The following is a 22,823-nucleotide window of genomic DNA, read 5'->3' on the forward strand; positions in this document are numbered from 1 at the left end:
CAACTACAAACTACTATATTTAATATAAGGAAAATGATATATTATTCTACTAAACCCTCCTACAAAAATTTTCAACCCACTAGAAAGTGATACATGTCACGAAGTGAAGAATGATTTATAGGAGAATTTAGTGGTAAAATATAATATTCCTCTTAACACAATTATCATATTTGATATTTATAACATCTCAGTTATACATTTCCAACCTATGTCTCACTTTACTACATTGATCCTTGTTGTTAATCATTTATATATACATATATTATAAAAAATTAGAGAAGCAATAATATTTTGGGTCAAGGAGGTGATATTATTCTATATATAATTGAATACAAACATACAAACATAACGAATGAACGACATGGGAAAGGCCGATCCAAGTTATGCTTATTCTTTATCTGATCCTAAATATTGACCTGATCTACTTTTTCAACTCGACTCTATAATCGATGAAACCTAACCGCATTCGAGTTCGTTCTTACTCAACCCTAAATATTGACATTATCTAATTTTTCAACCTAAATTCGACCCTATATGTGATGAAACTCAATCACATTTGGGTTCAACCATGATTATGCTAAACCGGGTAAGCGGGTAAGGTTGAGTCCCGCACACCCCTAGCCATATGAGTGTTGTGCAGGAAATGCCCAAATCACCCTTACTAATTATATGTTGAAAATGAAAATTATAATCAAATTAGTTTAGCATTAAAAAACTAAACCGAAACTATTGCATGTTCCAAGATAATGATCTTAACCACATTGTTATCATTGATTAAAATAAACATATCCAATTTAATCATTATCTCAATGTTGAGGATTCAATTAGATGTATCTTTCTCTAAAGCTTCTTGACTTTGTGTCATGACAGGTCCTAAGATTCCATGTTGCAAACTCATCACTATCCTAAATTAGACCAACCGTTGAAGCCTGCAACTGCAATCCCTTGTTCCCATTTCTGAGAAGGTGGGATAGAATCCCAGACAAAATTTTCAACCCACCTTTCTCTTTTCCAATTCCATTTCCCTCCACATTCTTTCCACTCTTTTTCTCTCCAAAAGGAACCACCTTTTTTATATTTTGTGGCTGAATTGTAAGAACCCTAGGTACCATCGATTTGGGGAAACGGTTGAAGAAGATAAAAGGAAAGATTTTGACCACAACCCATTTCAATTGGAAGGGTCCTGATTCAAAGGGATCTTTCAATTTTTTGTTGGAGATTTGAAGAATCAAGAAATAAGAGGGGTAGATGCAGGGGAAAAAACCCTTGGAAGTTGAAACTCAAAGCCCTAATCAAGATAGGAGGAATCATTGTTGAAAATCATAACTCTTTTGATTGTTGTTTCATGGATTCAACTTTGGGTTTTCTGATTTTTGGTATTTCAATTAGCTTTTATGCTTTTTTTGTTCAATCTCAGATACAAGATTGGAATGGTGCTGAATTTTCACCTGCATTTGCATTTGTTTCACCACCTCCTCCGCCGCCACCACCTCCACCTCCGCCACCGCCACCACCTCCTCCGCCTCCACCACCACCACCACCACCTCCATCATCTGGCTCTCCTCCCCCACCCATATTGCAGTCGCCACCACATGCACCTAACAGGAACCATGCTCCCCCTATGCAAGAGCAGAACAATGAATTCACTATGGGAAATTCACCACCACACCATAATCACCACCACCTCCACCACCCGATCCATTTGCCGCCGCCTCCACCACCACATAACAAGATGAATGCAGGGAAGACGGTCGGGCTTTTGTTTATCGGCATTGCAGCTACAATGCAGATTGGCATGGCTGGGTTTTTGGTATTCAAAAGAAGGCAACTTTTGAAGACCAATGACCCGTATGAGACTCATGCTTGAAAAAAAAGCTATCAATTCCTTTTAATTTGATGGGCTAAAGTTCTTTGCTTAAACAAGATATAGTTTTCGGAGTTGGTGTTGGTTGAGATTCTACAGAATTTGGCAAGAATATGGAATACCATTGATGGAAAAGCATGAATTTTGTGGAATCATTTCAACCCTTGGAGTTATTCTGTATATTGGTATTGTTAGTGTTGACATTTCTTTTGTATTTCATGTTACACCTTTCACCCTAGTTTCATTACATTGGCTTATACTCTATAGAAGCCCCTTGTGTTCTTCTTTGGTCCTTTTCCCCCCTTTAATTTTGCTCTAACACTTTTAATGTACACTTAGGAATCTTTGAAGGATTAACAATGACAAAATATGATATTCTTTCTCTTTGTTCCCCAATTAATGTCAAAAGCCTAACTGTATTGTTTTGCTCTGTTGATCATTGTTATGTTCTTGCGTGTAGGGGTTTGATATATCTGCTTGTGTGATTAATTACTGTCTTGTTGCTTCAAACAGAATATGATTGTTAATGTTTAGCTGTCGAGAACATAGTCAACTGATACGTGGTTCTCTTTGATATGGGTGTGAGTATGTAGTACATGGTACGTTACCTGTCAAATACAAGTACGTTGGAGGTATATTCAGTAGGGTTTCTATAGCTCTCTGAACAGTCATTTCTAGTACCGTTTCTTGTAGGTTTGAATCTACTTTTGTTTCACCATTGGTAGCTTATTCATGTAAGTGAGTGTACATTACCAATCATTCTTCTTTTCTTTTTTCTTAAACTATAGGTAAAAATCGGTTCATTCCTTAAAGGAACCAGTTCGTAAAAGAATCATGAATTGGTATGAGAGAATCAATTCGCGTTTCTCTACCAAAATAAGAGAATTGTGTAGTTGATAGATATGATGTTCTAGTTTGCCATCTAAAAGGAATAATGCAGGTACACATTAGACTTATGATAATGAAGTTTAGGTATAGTGATGTATGTGTGTGGGTAGCTTTATTCCCTCAGAAAACCAAATGTGACTGGGCTGCAAGTGGATTGAATTCAACCTTGTTGTACTAGAAACCTGAAGATGTAGTGTTATGTATGTCCCGAGCGGAGCACATCTGTTGTCCTACAAAATGTGTTACTCCATGTGCCATCAACTGTGATTGGTCAGAAAAATGTTTGATCGTTAAACTTTTAACTTCAATACATTTTTTAACCAATCACAGCAAGTGATATATGGAGTGCCATACTTTTTGGGACAACAGATGTCCTCCGCCCCGAGATTAGTCACAAATTGCTCTATGAAGATGTTGTCTATGGGATTGTAATAGATGGGTTGCTGAAGGAACCTTGTTATTTATGAGGAAAGTCCAAAAACACTTTTTCAACTTAGGTTGATGTGTGATCCGTTCCCTAAATTCATTCTAGAAAGTGTAAGAGGCTTTTCAACTGATTCTGGTGCAAAATAGTCCTTAGATTTTAGAAATGTGTAATAAGATCCTTAACTCTAGCTTAGATCAAAATAGCCTAAATTTGTTAGAAATGTGAAAATTTGGATGAAAGGATTAAATCACACATCTAGGTAAGTTGAAGGAGTTTTGAAGTTTTGTAATTTACTGAATTTAGGATAGCAAAGTAAAATAAAGAAAGTGTATCCACCTTGACAAGATATCTTTGGGATTTTGACATGTGTACTTTCATGTTTGGAAGTTATATTCATTTTCATGATCTTACTTTTAATGGAGTAGTTTAGGATGGTCACTACATCATTTACCATTTATATTTAAAAATGAATTGTGGATGATGTACTAATTGTATATAAATTTTTACACTGACAATACATAAATGTTATACTCATATTATATATTATTACATTACATAGTACAATGTGGATGATTTTTTAAGGCATGTTTTGTTTTGTAAGGATAGGAACACAGTATAATTCTCCTAAATTGTTTCATTTCTAGTAATAGATATATTCTTATTTATATGTCTCATTGTAAAAGAATGCAAGCATTAAGAAATATCATAATTGTGTTGATTTATATAATATTTATTATGTTTTTTCTTCCTAATATATCATTTATCTTAATTTATTTTACTAACATGAATCAAGAAAATATTAACTAATGACAAAGATGGAAACATTCTCTTAACTTCTGTACCTTAACTCATGTTTATTATTGAATGAATGAATGTTTTGACATTTTGATACCCAGGTTACATGTATCTTGAGAAGTGTAACAATACTCCCCCATTCTTATAAGGATAAAAACGGAAACAGAATTTACTTGCATATCAATGCTTTATGGAAATATATAATTTATCATTGAAACATTATAAATTCGTTCGATTCATGTAGCTAACCTCATCTAATAGGATGTAAGTTTGGATGATTTTGCCCCACAAAAACCAATTGAATTTACCTTTATTTTCTTTGACTTGTCAACCTATAATAAAAAAATGAGTATAAAATTTATGCACCAGCTATATAAGTGATTTTACATTGCTAGTACATAACTTATCATTAATATGTATTGTTTTTATTCAAGAGTCAAAGATAATTAATACGAAAGATGAATGATGTACTGGCAATATAAAACACTTATACTGTCTGTAAATACATTAATTTCTAATAAAATAATCAACATATAATCAAACGATGAGGTATTTAATTCAAAAAATTGTCTTGCTTCTAAATTTAACATATGCATTAGAGAAACAAGTGTGTTTTTGGGTGTTAAAATAATAAGGAATATGATAGTATAATCTTTCACTAGAAGGTGATGTGAAAACTTCTTATAAAGTTTAGACACTTTGAGGATTAACTATTGAGTACCCCTCCTAATTCTAACACTCAACTAAAGAAAATATAGGAAATCTAGTTATCCAATTTGAGCATGTAAAAATTATTAAGAACTTAGTGTGATTAATGAAGTTCTTGATATGATAAGGCCACACAAGGTAGACTATTTTAGAGTTTTGAACTGGCTTGCAAGTATTAGTATGGATGTACAAGAGAATGATGTGATAAGTTTAGTGGAGAATGGGCAAATATTATCATTGTTGCTGCAAGAGCAAAGCAATTGTCTTTTAAGGTCAATTTTGTGTAAGTAAAAAAATATTTGTATGATATTTTGGTCTTTGGGGTTGCAAATTGATGAAATATGTAAAATAATGCATTTCAAAGATAAATATGTTTGAAGTGGGAAGTTAATATTGATAGGGGTTGTTTGTAAATTGGTTTTTAGTAGGGGATGAAGAAAAAGTAAGATTTCTATAGTCATCTGAGTGCATTATTTTAAATTTAGATCCTTTCTAATTCTGGAGAGTCATACTGGATGAGATTTTAACAAATAGTAAAATTTGATTTTTAACGAATATGATTTTAAGTTATATTTTAATAAAAAATCTAAAATAAATAAATTTATCTTTCTCCTCATTTTCCTCGTACTGGAGAGGAGCTCAACTCATATTTTATAACACCAAAGTATTTTCATTCTTTACATTGCCCTCCAAATATAACTTGGCAAACAAACTACTAGACTAATAACAAAAGGATCAAGGAGATAATATAATTGGTGAGATAATTCCCTATATTTATGTTGTTGCTAATAAGCAACAATAGTGATAGACTTGATTCAACTTGCAAACAAATAATTTTATGCTTTTGCATTTTAGTGAAGATGAATAGTGATGGGAAATTCAACACAATAACAATGTAAACTCTAACAAAATATATGCAGCTAATAATAATTTCTCTAACTTGCTAGAATTTATGAGGAGCAATATCAAATAATGCAATAACACACAAATGACACCAAAATTTTAACGTGGAAAACCTTCCCAAAGTGAGAAGTAAAAACCACATGCACAAGCCAGTCAATCAAGCTCCACTATAATCAAAATAGGAATACAAGAGTGTCTCTAAAATACAACACAAAACATGCTCAACAATACGACATACAACAGAGCAACAAGCTTGAAAATGAGAACAAGAAATCCAGAAAAAAACAGAAAAACAGTTGTTGTAACAACTCGTTTTATACCACCTCGAACGTCGTCTCACCGATCCAACCGTTCAGAATGAAGTATTATAAGCTATGAACCTTTTGTCCAAATTTCAGCCCGAACCAACGATGAACGAAGACGCAGTCGCGAATTTCCCACGGCTGCTCGGAGTTCCTGCGGATTGAGTTTTCTTATCTTCTCTCACACTTTTCAATTGTCTCTTTTTGTATAAATTGTCTTCACTCCCTTGCCACATCTGACCCCTATCTATTAGATTAAGTGGGACAAGTAGGCTTTGCCCAACTGGGTCTTTCTCCATATAGGAAGGGAGCCCAAACCCAACACATTTCCCCCTCACAACTATGTGGAGAGAATCGCCAAACCGGCGATCTCACAACAAGTTTCAAACTTCCACCTTGATAAGGCCTTAGTCATCATATCAATACCATTATCATATGTATGAACCTTAGTCAATTCCAATAACCTAGCATCCAAAACATCACGTATCCAAAGATACCTCACATCAATGTGTTTGGACCTAGAATTTCTCAAGATGAATGATACTTTGACTATCACAAAATAACAAGTATTTGTCTTGGACAAAACCAAGCTCCTGCAAGAATTTCTTCACCCAAAGCAACTCTTTACATGCTTTTGTAATGGCAATAAACTATGTCTCGGTAGTGGACAATGCAACACATTTTTGCAACCTAGATTGTCATACTACAACTCCCCCTGCAAACTTAATCAAGTAACATGAAGTGGACTTTTTGGAATCAATGTCTTCAGCCATATCAGAATCAGTATATCCCACAAGAGTAGGTTTATCACCTCCAAAATAAAGCCTTAGACTAGTAGTACGACAAAGATACCTCAAAATTCATTTCACAATATTCCAATGCTCTCTACTTGGATTTGACAGAAATCTACTAATTGTACCAATAAGGAACCTGTTGCATATCTAATTTTTCAGCTTCATTTGAAGGACACTGTTTAGCACTCAACTTAAAATGAGTAGCAAGAGGAGTGCTTACCGCCTTAGCATTTTTCATCTTGAACTTCTGTAACACTCTCTTAATATAGTGTTCTTGTGACAACCAAAGTTTCTTTTCTTGCATATCTAGTATGATTCTTATACCAAGAATCTGCTTAGAAACTCTTATGTCTTTCATGGCAAATGACTTGCCTAGTTGTTTCTTTAACCTGTCAATTATGAAAATAGTTTTCCAAATAATAAGCATGTCATCAACATACAATAACAGGATGATAAAATCATCATATGCAAACTTTCTAATGAAGACACAATGATCAGAAGTAGTCTTCTTGTAGCCTTGCTCATACATAACAGACTCAAACTTCTTGTACCATTATCGTGGAGCCTACTTCAAACCATATAGACTCTTTCTTAGTCTACACACATAGTCTTCTTTCCTTTCAACAAGAAAACCATCAAGTTGTTTCATATAAATCTCTTCCTTCAAATCACCATGAAGGAAATCAGTTTTTACATCCATTTTCTCTACCTCCAAATCAAGAGTAGCAACCAAACTCAATACAATTCTAATGGATGACATCTTCACCAGAGAAAAAATCTCACTAAAATCAATATCCTTTCTTTGTCTGAAACCTTTAACCACCAATCTGGCTTTATACCTTGAAGATGTAGAATTACTTTCTTGTTTCACCCTGTAAATCCACCTGTTTTCTAAAACTTTTTCCCTTTTGGCAATTTGACCAAATCAAAAGTGTGATTATTATGCAAGGACTTCATTTCCTCTTGCATTGCATCCAACCACTTCTTCTTTTATTCATTATCCATGGCCTCATGATAATATTTAAGTTCTCCTCCGTCTGCCATAGCAACATAGTCATCAGAAGGATACCTGGTAGATGGTTTCATCTACCTATTAGACATTCGAAGTTGAACTTGAGGTGGTTCAGGAGCATCACCAAGATTCTCATCTTGTGACATCTCATGTTCATTTTCACCAATATCAATGAGAAAATCTAAATCATCTCCAAGTTTTTGATCACCAACATAATCATGTTGCTCACCATTTTGAAAGTTATTCTCAACTGTATCCAAATCATGTACAGGCGTCCAAAATGGATCAATATTAGACAATCTACTATCTTCCTCGGGTTTAGTCTTATTCATCTTATCGATCTCTTCAATGGGTTGATCTTCCATGAACTTCACATTACGGCTTCTAACAACCTTTTTCTCAATAGGATCATACAACCTGTAGCCAAATTCCTCTTCACCATAACCGATAAAGATGCATTGCCTTGTCTTCGCGTCCAACTTGGACCTTTCATCCTTTAGAACATACACAAACGTCTTGCAACCGAAGAATCACAAATGATAATACCTGACATTCTTGCCAAACCAAATCTTGTCTAGCACCTCAACATTCAGAGCGACTGCAAGACTAAGATTAATAACATGCACTGCCGTGTACAAAGCCTCACCCATAAATGTTTAGGTAATTTTGCTTCATAAAGCATGCACCTAACTCTTTCAACCAAAGTTCTATTCATCCTCTCCTCTAAGTCATTATGTTGAGGAGTCTTTTCATGTCTAATACCTTGCTGCTTATAATAAATATCAAATGGTCCATAATACTTACCACCATTGTCAGTAAGAATACTTCCCTTTATACTCTCCAAAGAGATAATATCATCAGGGGTTAAATTTGTAATTGAAACTCGAAATGTTTTCCAAGAATTTGGTAGAGTATTCAGTAGCCATCGTCCTAACACTTCATCATCGAACTTGATACTTATTCCTCATAATTGATCAAGGACCCCTTGAAAATCATTCAAGTGATCTAAAATAGAAGCTCTCTCCTTGTTGATGTTGAAAACTCCAATCTTCATCAGACTTGGACTCTAGCTTCTCAGTAGCAAACACAAGAATATGCAAATTCTTCACAAAAATCTTTCATTTTTCCTTTCCACAAGTGATAGGTAGTGTCATTCAAACATATCATTCTATGTGTATTTGCCTCCATCATTCAAGCAAGTCAAATAACCTCAAACCCAAAAAGGTCGGATGCCACTCTGATGGAAAATTCAACACAATAACAATGTAAAATATAACAGAGTATATGCAGCGGATAATAATTTCCCCAACTTGCTAGAATCTATGTGGAGCAATATCAAATAATGCAGTAATACACAAAGGACACCATAATTTTAACGTGGAAGAAGTAAAAACCACGGGCACAAGTCAGTCAATCAAGCTCCACTATAATCAAAATAGGAATACAAGAGTGTCTCCAAAATACAGCACAAAATGTGCTCAACAATACGATATACAACAGAGCAACAAACTTGAAAATGAGAACAAGAAAAACCAGAAAAACAGCTGCTGTAACAACTCATTTTCTACCCCTCGGACGTCGGCTCACCGATCCAATCGTTCAGAATGGAGTACTATAAGCTGTGAACTTTCTGTCCAAATTTCAGTCTGATCCAACGGTGAACGAAGACGCAGTCGTGAATTTCCCACGGCTACTCGGAGTTCATGCAGATTGAGTTTTCTTATATTCTCTCACACTTTTCAATTGCGTCTTTTTCCATAAATTGCCTTCACTCCCTTGCCACATATGACCCTATCTATTAGATTAAGTGAGACAAGTGGGCTTTTTCCAATTGGGTCTTTCTCCACATAGGGAAGGAGCTCAAACCCAACAAATAGTACTTGCTACCTTTGTATGTAATGTATTGTTATATTTCATATGATGAATTTTACTGTATTAGAAGATCATAGTGATGACTGAATTTCATATTCATATGGTTGAGAGATAATGTGATGTGTGAAGTGTTCACCCTTTCTAGCCAAATTATTTGAGATCATTCAAACAAACTATATTTTTAAAATCATTATGGGGCTAGACTTTATAACTCTATTGTTGGCTGATAATGATGCTAAGTGGTTGAGAAACTTTGCAAAATCAATTCTTGTATTTATGAGATTGCCAAGAGGTAGTAGCCATTCCAAGGGATGAGACTTTTAGTGGTAGAGATGTTGATATCCTATTAGGATATAAGCATTTGCTAGAAGATAAAAGTGATTTTTCCAATTCTCTATCAAACCTTTGAAAAGGGTATAACAAAACATCAAGAAGAATGGAAATGAGACTCCTCTCCTATAATGGAGAGAGAAGTGATTTTTCCTTTTAAATTTTAAGGGTAAAAATGTAATTTCATTTTAAATAAAAATGATATAAATGTCAATATATATTATTTTTCATATACTACTTCACAGTGCTTGGAGAGATGGAAGAATGAGAGTTTAGTAAATTCATTAGCTCGGGATCATGGTAACCTAACCTTTGTTATTGGAGATCCCATCAATAAGGTTCATATATAGTAATAAAAAGTAGTATTGATAATTTGGGCTCCTCTCCATTACTGAAGAGGTCAGTTAGTTGAAAATACATGGAAAAACTAAAAGATAATGACATTTTTATTCCCTTACTTTACATTGTTATTATATTTTTGCCCTTAAAAATACACTAAAAACCTCAGTGTCGTCATCTCCATTAATGAAGAGGATTCTGATTCTTGCGCATTATGCATGTTTCACCCGTGAGCTACCCAATGAGTATGTTAAAATCTTGCATTCATATTTTGGCACTCATTTTCTCAAAACAAATCTGAGACTAAAATTTCTCAAAGTTCTATCTTCTCTATTTTTATTTGTCAATCTAAACATAGTATAAGATGATGTACTTGTTCCCAAATGCTAACAGAAAATCTACCTCTAAATGATTTTCATGCTACAGAATATATAATACATTAGCTTTTGGGATATATCATAATAACTAAATTTCAGTAGGGAATTGACTATACCTTATATCCATGTAACTTATAGTTATATAACATTTTAGTTATAAATTGATGAACTTAAAATGTTAATTATTAAGCATTAGATGTTTGGTTTGTAATTGGATTTAAAGAAGATGCAATATTACTATTTGGTGTTTGGACTTACAGTGTTATGTTCTTTCTAATTTTGTTTCAATGTTATTATGTGTCATTTATATACCATTTTAGTTTTTATATATTTTTTAATTTCCCTTATTTAAGATAGACATGATATGATATATTTTTTTATAAACGTATATGCCCATCTCAATTTAGACAAACATTATATGAATAGTAGAAGAGCTCAAATTACTAATAATAAATTACTAATTTAGTTACGCTAATAGTATTATTTGTCCTTGTGTTATAGAGATGTTATATTATATTATTTGAGGATTAAACTGTAAGCTTTTAATGATTGTCATATAGCTTATAAGTAGTGTCCCTTTATCATCATAATATCCAATATTTACTCAGTTGTTTTCATCTATATTTGAACTATCATTATTAAACAATGACATATAGCACACAATTATGAATGGACCCAAAAATTAAATTTATTATGCAGATTTAAGGATAAATGTAAAATTTTAAATCTTAGTCCATGATCACTACTAATACCAGCATGTAAAGATTTTGGGAGTCACCAAAATCGAATCATGATCACAATTGTGGCTTCATTGCCCATAGTTGTCTAAAACATCGAGATTTTCGAAGTTTCCGATACCACTACGAAAGCCGTAATTAAAAACGGATGGATGTAGCCGGGTAGAAATATATATATATATATATATATATATAGGGTAAACTTGTTGAATGTTATGATAAAAATGCTCATCTCTCCACCCTTTCTGCCTAGCCCTGTTTAATAAAACATATAACTTTCTCCTACCTACATATATTTTTATTTAGTGGGGTCTAGAGAGGTAGATGTAGAGAGTCTTGTCCCCCTCTATCGTCCTATTTTCCTGACATAAGATTCACAAGATTTTGATTTTCATAGAAAGAACCAACATCCCAATCATCAGTAGTTGAAGATAGTGTCATAAGAGCCACCACAATGGATCTCATACTTGGACGCAGTTGGGGATTGTGTTGTGTACATGCTTTGGCTAGTTGAGCAAGCTGCAAGCCAAGACAGTAAGTATAATCAGTAAGGATGAAAACGGGTTAGGACGCCTATCAGGGCCTGTTACCTGACCAAAAACAGGCTATGCCCGACCAATCTTTTTTCGTGAATAGGTGAGGCTCAAATTTTTAAAAAAGCCTATTTAGCTTGACAGAGTTTAGACCATCTAAAAGACATATTAAGTCTAACACACCGACCTATTTAATTATATTATATAACAATGTCCATATTATACCATTTTAATATAAAAATGTATACAAAAATATAATTTAATTATTAGAGTTAGATCGACCTAGTCAAAAGTAGGCCTATTAACCCATTTAAATGTAGACATTGTGACATGTTTCATGACCATATAGTATAGCAAACCTTTAAACAAATTAATAGGTCATACCAGACTTTTAAACAGGTCATACCAAACTTTTAAACAGGTCAGGCCGGTTTTGATTTTTTTTTTCTAAACAAGCTAACAAATCAGGCCAAAACTCCTATATTTTATACAGGCTATGCCGGTTTTAGGAAAAATCCTATCCTGACCTAGTTTGTTTGTACCCTTAATAATAAGTATGCTATTGTTGAAATCATAAAAATAAACATTCCAAGGTTTAATCTAACAAATGTTCTAACCTTGAGAACAGAATCAATAGGGTAGTTGTCCCCTAGCTTTGGATCCACTAATTTGCAAAGATCTTCGGTCGAATGAGGCTGACTAAGAACTTCTTTGAACTGCACCAATACCAGCATTTAGATCGACGAGGAACGATGCCGATGGTCGATATGAAAATAATAGCATAGACTAAAATAACAAATTGTTCAGTAGAGAAATCAAGATTAACCCAATGTACAAGGCCCTTTGAGTCAACAATAGATTGGATGATAGCTTCCTTAGCTGAAATAAGTTCATAAAGAACAACTCCAAAAGCATATACATCTACTTTGGGAGATACATCTCCATATTGAGCATACCTTCAGGCAAAACCATCTTAATCAGAAATGAATTCCAATGCAAGAAAATCTTAGAAATACAACTTACTAAAAAGAAAACAAGTAACAGGACAAGATAGTTCAAGTCACTACAAGATATGCACCAAAACTCAACTTCATGATTCCATTGCAAATTGTTTTGGCTTAAATTTATTTTCCATCCTCAACTTTTTCTCGGGTGCCATGTTTATCACCCGATTGTTTTATCGGGGTTTTGGTCCTCCAAGTTTTTTGATTATGAAATATTAGCCCAATCGTGATGCTTCCAACCAAAAACTAGCGGAAAAAGCCTATGTGGCTAACGGTCAGCATAGCCAAGTCACTACTTTTTGTTAGTTTTTGGATGAATACTCGATCGGGGGACTGATGTTGCATAACCGAAAAATAGGGCCTTCTAGATTATGTTAAGTGTGTGTGTGTCTTAACAAGCGTTGATCAATTTTCTACTTAAAAATAGGGCCTCTAGGTTATGATATAAGTGTTTGTGTCCTAATAAGCATTCACCAATTTCAATACAGAGTTATTTCTTATATGAAGAGAATAAGGGTTATCATACTCTGGAGGCATGTATCCAAATGTTCCAACAAGACGAACAGTAGGACGCAATGAACTTCCAACTTCCGCCAGTTTTGCCAAACCAAAATCAGCAACCTGCAAATATGAATATTTATAGACCTTCCATAGCACCCAAATCTTAAAAATAAAGATCTCAGAACATACTCAACCTTCCCCCGAAAGTTTTTGTCTATTAATATATTCGCCGACTTTATGTCACGATGAATATATATAGGCATTGTATGCTCATGAATATATTCAAGACCTCTGGCAGAATCCAAAGCAATTTGCACCCTGATAGTCCATGGCAGTGGTTCTCTTCCTGTCAACATTATCACTTGACTATTAACTCATGACATTCACAATACCTCTTACATACATCGACCTAGTCAAAAGTAGGCCTATTAACCCATTTAAATGTAGACATTGTGACATGTTTCATGACCATATAGTATAGCAAACCTTTAAACAAATTAATAGGTCATACCAGACTTTTAAACAGGTCATACCAAACTTTTAAACAGGTCAGGCCGGTTTTGATTTTTTTTTTCTAAACAAGCTAACAAATCAGGCCAAAACTCCTATATTTTATACAGGCTATGCCGGTTTTAGGAAAAATCCTATCCTGACCTAGTTTGTTTGTACCCTTAATAATAAGTATGCTATTGTTGAAATCATAAAAATAAACATTCCAAGGTTTAATCTAACAAATGTTCTAACCTTGAGAACAGAATCAATAGGGTAGTTGTCCCCTAGCTTTGGATCCACTAATTTGCAAAGATCTTCGGTCGAATGAGGCTGACTAAGAACTTCTTTGAACTGCACCAATACCAGCATTTAGATCGACGAGGAACGATGCCGATGGTCGATATGAAAATAATAGCATAGACTAAAATAACAAATTGTTCAGTAGAGAAATCAAGATTAACCCAATGTACAAGGCCCTTTGAGTCAACAATAGATTGGATGATAGCTTCCTTAGCTGAAATAAGTTCATAAAGAACAACTCCAAAAGCATATACATCTACTTTGGGAGATACATCTCCATATTGAGCATACCTTCAGGCAAAACCATCTTAATCAGAAATGAATTCCAATGCAAGAAAATCTTAGAAATACAACTTACTAAAAAGAAAACAAGTAACAGGACAAGATAGTTCAAGTCACTACAAGATATGCACCAAAACTCAACTTCATGATTCCATTGCAAATTGTTTTGGCTTAAATTTATTTTCCATCCTCAACTTTTTCTCGGGTGCCATGTTTATCACCCGATTGTTTTATCGGGGTTTTGGTCCTCCAAGTTTTTTGATTATGAAATATTAGCCCAATCGTGATGCTTCCAACCAAAAACTAGCGGAAAAAGCCTATGTGGCTAACGGTCAGCATAGCCAAGTCACTACTTTTTGTTAGTTTTTGGATGAATACTCGATCGGGGGACTGATGTTGCATAACCGAAAAATAGGGCCTTCTAGATTATGTTAAGTGTGTGTGTGTCTTAACAAGCGTTGATCAATTTTCTACTTAAAAATAGGGCCTCTAGGTTATGATATAAGTGTTTGTGTCCTAATAAGCATTCACCAATTTCAATACAGAGTTATTTCTTATATGAAGAGAATAAGGGTTATCATACTCTGGAGGCATGTATCCAAATGTTCCAACAAGACGAACAGTAGGACGCAATGAACTTCCAACTTCCGCCAGTTTTGCCAAACCAAAATCAGCAACCTGCAAATATGAATATTTATAGACCTTCCATAGCACCCAAATCTTAAAAATAAAGATCTCAGAACATACTCAACCTTCCCCCGAAAGTTTTTGTCTATTAATATATTCGCCGACTTTATGTCACGATGAATATATATAGGCATTGTATGCTCATGAATATATTCAAGACCTCTGGCAGAATCCAAAGCAATTTGCACCCTGATAGTCCATGGCAGTGGTTCTCTTCCTGTCAACATTATCACTTGACTATTAACTCATGACATTCACAATACCTCTTACATACATAAGAACTAAACTATGAGCTTATCTAACCTGAACCATGTAGATGTTGACTCAAGTTTCCATTCTCAATGAATTCATAGACAAGGCAAAGAGAGCCCTTTATACTGTATCCGATCAACCGCACCTTTATCGCCATTAAGAGTTTAAGAGACAACATAAGATTTAAGAATTCATGTTTAGAAGAAGAATGCTCAATGTCTTCATGTGCAAAATTACATACATGAAACTTATAAGAGGAATAACTAAGGATGTGACTGAAGTTTTCAAAAGATAATTATGTCAGAAAGTGGTAACTTAAAAAGTTACGTATTGTAAACAAAGAAAATGTTAAAGCATTTTATGTTTTTTACCATATCTTATGTGTACAAGCTTCAAGAGAATTTTTAGATAATATCAATCCACTTACTGACTGATATCACTTAAAATTTTGGGGCAGAACTCTTTTTTGTCTGAAATTTTCTTCAACAGTAAAGTTGAAAACAGAATGAGATGAACGAGCTGTGGCTTGATTATGAGGTAAATTTCAAAAATGTATTTAGGCATGAGGGTGCATCTCGGCATAACATTAAGATTGTTACTTTATGACCCGGAGGTTACAGGTTCAGATCCTTGAAACAACTTGTTAACAGGAGCAAGTCAATATACATTTACCCTCCCCAAACCCCACCAGGTGGGACACTTGTGAAGGATTCCAACAGTGTATATGATCAAGAAATGCCCCCAACAATAAAATATTTGCACAAGTGAAGGAAAGGTTAAAAAGAAAGGAAAGGTATAGGTATAGGTATAGAAAGGAAAGGTATAGGGACATGAAAAAAGGGAGAATCAGAGGCAGGATGAATCCCAATAGAATGTAAAAAACTTTGATCAAGCACATTAAATGATTAAATCTCTATATAGGTATAGATGACAGAAAATATTAAAAGATGAACAAAGGATAAGAGATAAGTTTTTAAATTGAAAGTAAGACAATAGAAAGCATTCAAAGCAAACAATCCTCAATTAGTAATCTGTGACTTTCGAATCTAACAAATTCATCGTGCTAGTCTAATTTCAGAACATGATTTATGATAGAACATTATGGTTTCGTTCAATCCATGTAACCGACCCCACCTGATGGGATTAAAGGTTGGTTGTAGTTGTTGTTACTGGTCTAATCTCAAAATTACTATACCACCAAGTCTATCCCGAACTATTGCTAGATAGTCATGAAACTAATCTGACTGAAATTCCTCTGATGATACTTATAAAAAGTTAAAGTTCGAAAGGTCTAGTACCAGGTTAAGATGATGAACATGTGTCAGGACATTCAATTCAGCAAGAAATTCTTTTGATGCTTGCATATCCATCTTCTTGATTGCAGCTTTCTACATTGTAAAAAATATTGGGTATGAGAAAATGCAATCTATAAAGAACAACATGGAATGGCTAATAAGAACAAAACACTCTGATCCATCATTAGAGAATTATCAACTTCCAAGCATTCAAGCATTATGTAAAGATGATATAAAAATGCATCTTAATTCTTATGCATAAAATGATGTTAACAAATCGACATTACTAACAAGATATTGGTCTAGTGGTGTAAGGCCCCGCTAGATGTCCAGAAAGACCAAAAGGTCAATGGTTCAATTCCTGAGAATGATACTTGTTGGGAGGGACATCCACGCACCCTGAAAGGGATTAGTTCCTTACCCATAGGGTGAGAGAATACCTTTGGTAGTACAAAAAAATTGACATTTACAAAAATGACATTATTTTAGCTTATCCACCCATGCTTATCAGAGAGAATATATTTTCAGCTTTGGTCTCAATATACCAAGAAAATTTTACTGACCCCAACATTGTGTAGAAGTTTATGATGGTAAACATACAAATTATAGATAAATTTAAATAAGATGAAACTAACTAAATCCTAGATAAGATAATTCTTTATCAAACCAATATATCTAAAACATCGATCAATCACGAATCATTGAAGTTTTCAACATTTTTTAAACTCGTGTTTCAATTATACTGCACAATAGCATTCCCATGTTTGATTGAATGCAAATAGTACTGGTATAGTTAAACTATAATCTTCTAATTCAGCATGTCACTTTCATTTGACTGATAATCAGCCAAATACAAAACCAACTAGATGAATCAACAATGATGAAATCCTTAAAAAGTAACAATGAAATTTTCTATTCAGGAATGCTTCTAAAATTAGACAATTATAAATGTCATTACTAACTTCTCCTCTCAGCTCCGCGTAGTAGACAACTGCAAAACCACCTTGACCAATTTTATTAGCCACGCTAAAGTTATTTGTCGCACTTGCGAGTTCTTCATAAGAGAACTCCACTGATTTGTCCATTGATATGCCTGCGATGGCAGCAGAACCACGAGGCCTTGAAGTTTCATATGCAGCAACAAGACTGATTTCGTCTGAAAAAGGTAGCAACAAATCACAAACTTCATTAGTTTACTTTATTGAACGTGTATGGTAATGAATGTTGGGCAAGGTTCCAACAAGAGCATAAACTTAGTGTAGAGAAATAAGTTTTTTTGTGGTGGATGGTTGGAGATACAGGAAAAGATGATTTTACGAACCAATGTACCTGGGAGAAAGTTAAAGTAACATTTATTGAGGAGAAGATGATATAGATTTACCAAATGTGGCTTCGACATATGAGAATACTAATGGAAGCTCCAACGAGTAAAAAAGGATCTAACAGAAGACAGTTTGACTAAAAGGGGTAGAAGAAAATCAAAGAAAACTTTAGGACAACCATCAAAAAATCTTTATCTAAACGGATTTCCTGAAACTTTGGTTTTTGACAAGGCACAATGGCTTCATTTGATCCAGGTAAGGCTTGTGGTTGTTTTTGTTGGTTTGAAAGCACAAAAGGATCTCGGCATTTTGTTTTAAAATTCGAAAGGAAACCATTGCGATCATAAATATCAAATGACAGCTCATTAAATGGAATCAGAAATCAAGATTCCTTCCTAGTCCATGATTTTTCTGTCTGTCACTATTTCTTAGTAACAGAATCAACAAATGATACAAATATCAATTAAGAGCGAGAACGTTCTAAGTGAATAATGTTGGCATCAGCATCAAACACTTAATATTCTCCACATGGATTTTAATTAGAATATCATGTGACCTACAATTGAAGGGGTGAATGAGTGAATCATGCTATTTCAGTTAGATATAATATGTAATAGGACTATAAGAAACTGTTAATCAGATATAAGTTCAACTTTAAGCACTCCCGATTTTCGGTTACGCGACACCTATCTTGAAACATCAGTAGAAATAATAAACATACCCATTCCATCTGGAACAGAGTGTGATTTGGAATCTGGTCTGACAACTTCCTCCTTCTGTATCTTCTTCTTCCGGAAACATCCAACATATATACAAACTACCAATAACAGAATACCAGCCACTACTCCAACAGCAATGCCAGCAATAGCCCCACCAGCAAGACCTGCTTATATAGAAACAAAAATATGAGCTAGCATTAGACCATCTATATTTGGAATATACTGACCAGTGATTTAAACTCCAGACCACATCACATGATGCAGCCGCAATCGCGTCACACCGCAATTTTGGTGACACCGAATCACAATAATGCGGCCGCATCGGACCGCAACGCAACCACATTTGGACCACATCATGCCGCATTTTGGACCGCATTACATCACATCGAATTCAAAAATATTTTTAAAATCATAATAATTCACACCGCAACAACCACAATCCGCATTGCAACGGCCACAATGATTGCAATCGCAACTGCATGCGCAATTTAAAACACTGATACTAACCATGTATTTAATATGAATATCAAAACTACGATATATCCATCACATAACCAACATTGTGAGAAGAGAGAAATTCAAACCTCCTGAACTGCAAACACAATCAATTAATTAGAGAATGAACAATAATTCAACCATATGTGCAATTTGCATAAAAAGTAGTCTACCAAATCTTACCTTGAACTCAAAAACACATAGCTGCCATTTTGATCTGCCAAATGAAAGAAATAAGACAAGTATATTAAAATTTGTAGTACCTACCAAAATGATTTGGAGAAAAAGATGTATGCATTAATTGTGTAAGAGAATTTTACACTATCATTGCATCATCAACCACTCATTATCATTGACATTTAAATATAAGTAATATCAATGTAGTTAATATTTCAGTAATAGATGCTTCATTCAAATACTTAGATGAAATCACATTTTAGAAGACTTCTGATTTTATTTGATCTTGTAAGGAAATGTAAAAACAAAGATAGAGAAATTACATCATTTCCAATGTTAAAGAAAATCAAGAGACCATTTGTTTAAGTTTTTTGGAAGGAAAAAAATGAATTTTTAATAAAAAAATATGTTTTCCACACTTATATGTTTGGATTGATCATAGTTTTACTAGAAAACACAAACTGCAGAAAACACTTTTATTGGAAGCTATCTATATCTTCCGGCTTCTTTCTAAAAATGGATGACTCAGGAGTACGAAGTTACTACTTAGTGTGATTTTAAGAGGGAAATGTATGCAACCTTAATTCAGTAAACAAATAAATTATTTCCCAGATTTGAACCTATGAACTCTATGTAACAAGACAATCAACCTTACTATCCTTCCTAATTTACATCCAAAAACTTTCCTAAAAGTACTTTTTCTAACCATAGCCAAAAACAAAGTAGCTTCCAATTTACACAAAAGATATACAACAAAAGTCAAATTTTAAGCATTTTAATATTACATTTTTATAAAAGTTCAAACAAACTGACCCTAAAACTAGGTTACCACCACCATTTATCACAAATGGAAAACTAATTCAATAGATAAAAAAATGTATGTGCCGAATCGATAGTGTATGAATTTTATATATTGTAACTGCATCACCTACCATCCATATTTTATTATAATTGATTCTTCAAAAACAGTCATACAAATAAATGGTACATGATGTCCAACTGTGTATAAATCTTTACAATGTATAAATATTATATTCATCAATAACATACCAAGTAGAAAACACCAAAACAAAACCAACCTTCTTATCAAAATCAGAAAGAAAAAAAAAGTACCTTTTCCTGGAATATAAACCAGACCACTCCCTTGGTTGAAATTCACACTAGGATTGTACCTCTGCAGCAACCCAGAATCAAGTTTTACACTCTTAGCCACTGAACCCAAAGTTTCCCCAGGCCTAAGTGGGTATGTTATGAACAACTCATAATCTGATACATCACTATTCCCACAAGAACAATTAACAGTGACATTAAGCATTCCAGTACTAGAAATATTATCAGGAAGGTATGTATTGAACCTCCTCAACCACTCAACATTGGTCAAATTTGCATAGTTTGTTCCAGCAACAGTTTCATAAGTATCCCCTGTCTGAACAACATACTGAAACATATGACCCAAAAACTCACCTTTTATGCAATCACATGGGAATGGAACATTGACCCTAGTGAAAGGTTGAACTTTGTCTTTGTTGTAACTAACTATGTCTTCAGGTGAATGAAGAACATGTGATGACATTATTTGTGAAATATATGTTAAGTTTGAACCTGACAACATGTAGTATGAAGCTAGTGCTATTGGGCAACCTTGTGTGCATTTGGATTCTGCATTTGAACATAGAAAGAATAAAGGTGAGAGCTTTATGAGAAACCAAAATATGGGTTCCATTGAAAAGTTTTGGAGCAAGAACAGAGATTAAGATAAATGAAGGAAGATGGAAAGTAAGTGTGAAAATGAAAAGTTGGGTTTGAATGTTTTAATGAGAGAGTGGAAAGAGGAAGAAAGTGTTTATCTTTGAGATTGATATGGGTTTGTCTTTTGGGTTGACTGAGTTTTTGGATTCAATGCTGTAGTTGACTTTTTTATATACTAATAAGTATTTCATCATTAGTAAGGAATTCATCAATTTTGAGTGGATGATTATTTCTCCCAATAAATTATAAAAATTAATTTAGTGACCTTTTAGTCATTTTTGAAAAAAAAGCTTTAGAAACTCCTCAATTTTTCCCATATTATAATATCTTTATAATATTTATGTAAAGATTTACACATTATTAATGTATCATTTACCATCCATTTTTATTTTTTTTTCTTTTTGATCTGGGTGCTTGAATGAGTCCCCTGTTTTTTGGTATCTAATAAAAATATACATAATTTCAATCTCTTTAAAGTTGGAATTGTTGGACAAGTTAGTCCTACTTTCTATCAACATCCATCTGAGTTCATGATTTTGATTGTGTGTGACACTTAACAAATGTAAGAGAATTATTTATTTTCAGTGTTTTTTTGTACAAATTTATTTTTCACTGTGTAATTAAATAAAAATATTATTTTCCTCTACACACACAAGACTTTCTACAAAATCAAATGGGTAGTAGAAGCTTCTTAGGTAATGTGGCTAAAATAGTTTTGATCAGATTTGTAAGAAAAAAATTGATTTGTCAATATAGATTGTCATCACCAACAAAGCCACTAATTTGTAAAGAAAAATGATGCCATAAATTTGGTAGCAATTAAAAATCACAATTCTTCTGTATATTGGCTGAACATGAATGAGGAAATTGAAGCTAAATATATGAATATAAAAAGATTATGCACAAAATGGTATAGACCTACAATTATTACTAAATGTTACCTTTCAAACTACATAGTTGTCATTTCTTTGTCCATAACTATTATTTGTTGGTTTAGGAGACAGAAGCACTCCTCCCAATTAGATTGAAATCCCTATATTATGAGTAATAATGAAACCACAACTTGAAGAGGATGAATGCATCCATAATTTGTATGATCAATTATATATGGTTATCTATGGGTGCACATCTACTGTCCCACACTTAGTGTCACTCCATATGACATAACCTTATGATTGGCACTAAGTGTGAGACAACAGATTTTCACCCATTATCTATATGATAAGGTAATTATAAGATTACATGCAAATGAAATTCATTCATGTGAGTTTTGAGAGTTATAGCTCATGTTAAATAAGATTATAGTCCCACATGAAGATAATTTAGGGAAGTGGACTTAGAATTACAATGAAACATTCCTTTGGAAGAATGTATTATTTAGGGGAGCTTTAATACTAACCAATGTTGATGGCAAAGATTTGCCACTTCCAACCAACTCAAATATAGTCAAAAGTATTATGCCTACGGTCATTCAAACAAAAAGAACAACAATGATATTATTGATGATAATATTATATTTGGGTGTGTAAATGATGTTGTTCTAGGCAACATGGAAAACATAGACTTTTGCATTAGGTGGTCGCCCGATGTGGAAAATATAAACTAAATTAATTTCTTTTTAAGCCCAATTCGGAGTGTCAAATTTTAAAATTGGTTGTTTTATTCAC

The 22,823-nt window shown here is 33.6% G+C and overlaps 2 protein-coding genes across 3 annotated transcripts; one reads left to right on the forward strand and one right to left on the reverse strand.

Moving 5' to 3' along the window:
• Nucleotides 810-2,298, forward strand: LOC109355931 (leucine-rich repeat extensin-like protein 3). Its single transcript, XM_019599222.1, has one exon. It carries the CDS (start codon nucleotides 1,346-1,348, stop codon nucleotides 1,865-1,867), a length of 522 nt encoding a protein of 173 aa, XP_019454767.1. The 5' UTR covers nucleotides 810-1,345; the 3' UTR covers nucleotides 1,868-2,298.
• Nucleotides 11,546-21,318, reverse strand: LOC109356764 (lysM domain receptor-like kinase 3). Of its 2 annotated transcripts, XM_019600280.1 has the most exons (12): nucleotides 20,521-21,318; nucleotides 19,414-19,447; nucleotides 19,320-19,327; nucleotides 18,738-18,899; nucleotides 17,657-17,850; nucleotides 16,698-16,787; nucleotides 15,451-15,544; nucleotides 15,213-15,364; nucleotides 15,044-15,138; nucleotides 14,340-14,469; nucleotides 14,131-14,229; nucleotides 11,546-11,867 (listed from the first exon to the last, which is right to left on the reverse strand). In XM_019600280.1, exons 1-12 carry the CDS (start codon nucleotides 21,128-21,130, stop codon nucleotides 11,703-11,705), a joined length of 1,833 nt encoding a protein of 610 aa, XP_019455825.1. In that variant the 5' UTR covers nucleotides 21,131-21,318; the 3' UTR covers nucleotides 11,546-11,702. The 2 variants fall into 2 exon arrangements, with proteins under 2 accessions (XP_019455825.1, XP_019455827.1); XM_019600282.1 differs by lacking the exons at nucleotides 11,546-11,867; nucleotides 14,131-14,229 and having other exon boundaries at nucleotides 15,208-15,364.

Source organism: Lupinus angustifolius, chromosome LG09 (genome assembly GCF_001865875.1).
Source record: "Lupinus angustifolius cultivar Tanjil chromosome LG09, LupAngTanjil_v1.0, whole genome shotgun sequence".
Taxonomy (NCBI): domain Eukaryota; kingdom Viridiplantae; phylum Streptophyta; class Magnoliopsida; order Fabales; family Fabaceae; genus Lupinus; species Lupinus angustifolius.

Excerpts from the sequence above, each read along its gene's own strand:
- LOC109355931 (XM_019599222.1), top strand. The coding sequence starts at position 1,346 with ATGGATTCAACTTTGGGTTTTCTGATTTTTGGTATTTCAATTAGCTTT.
- LOC109356764 (XM_019600280.1), bottom strand. The coding sequence starts at position 21,130 with ATGGAACCCATATTTTGGTTTCTCATAAAGCTCTCACCTTTATTCTTT. Across the intron at positions 19,448-20,520 it reads GGTTTATATTCCAGGAAAAG|ATCAAAATGGCAGCTATGTG; the intron begins GTACTTTTTTTT and ends TTCATTTGGCAG. Across the intron at positions 15,365-15,450 it reads TCAACATCTACATGGTTCAG|GAAGAGAACCACTGCCATGG; the intron begins GTTAGATAAGCT and ends TAATGTTGACAG.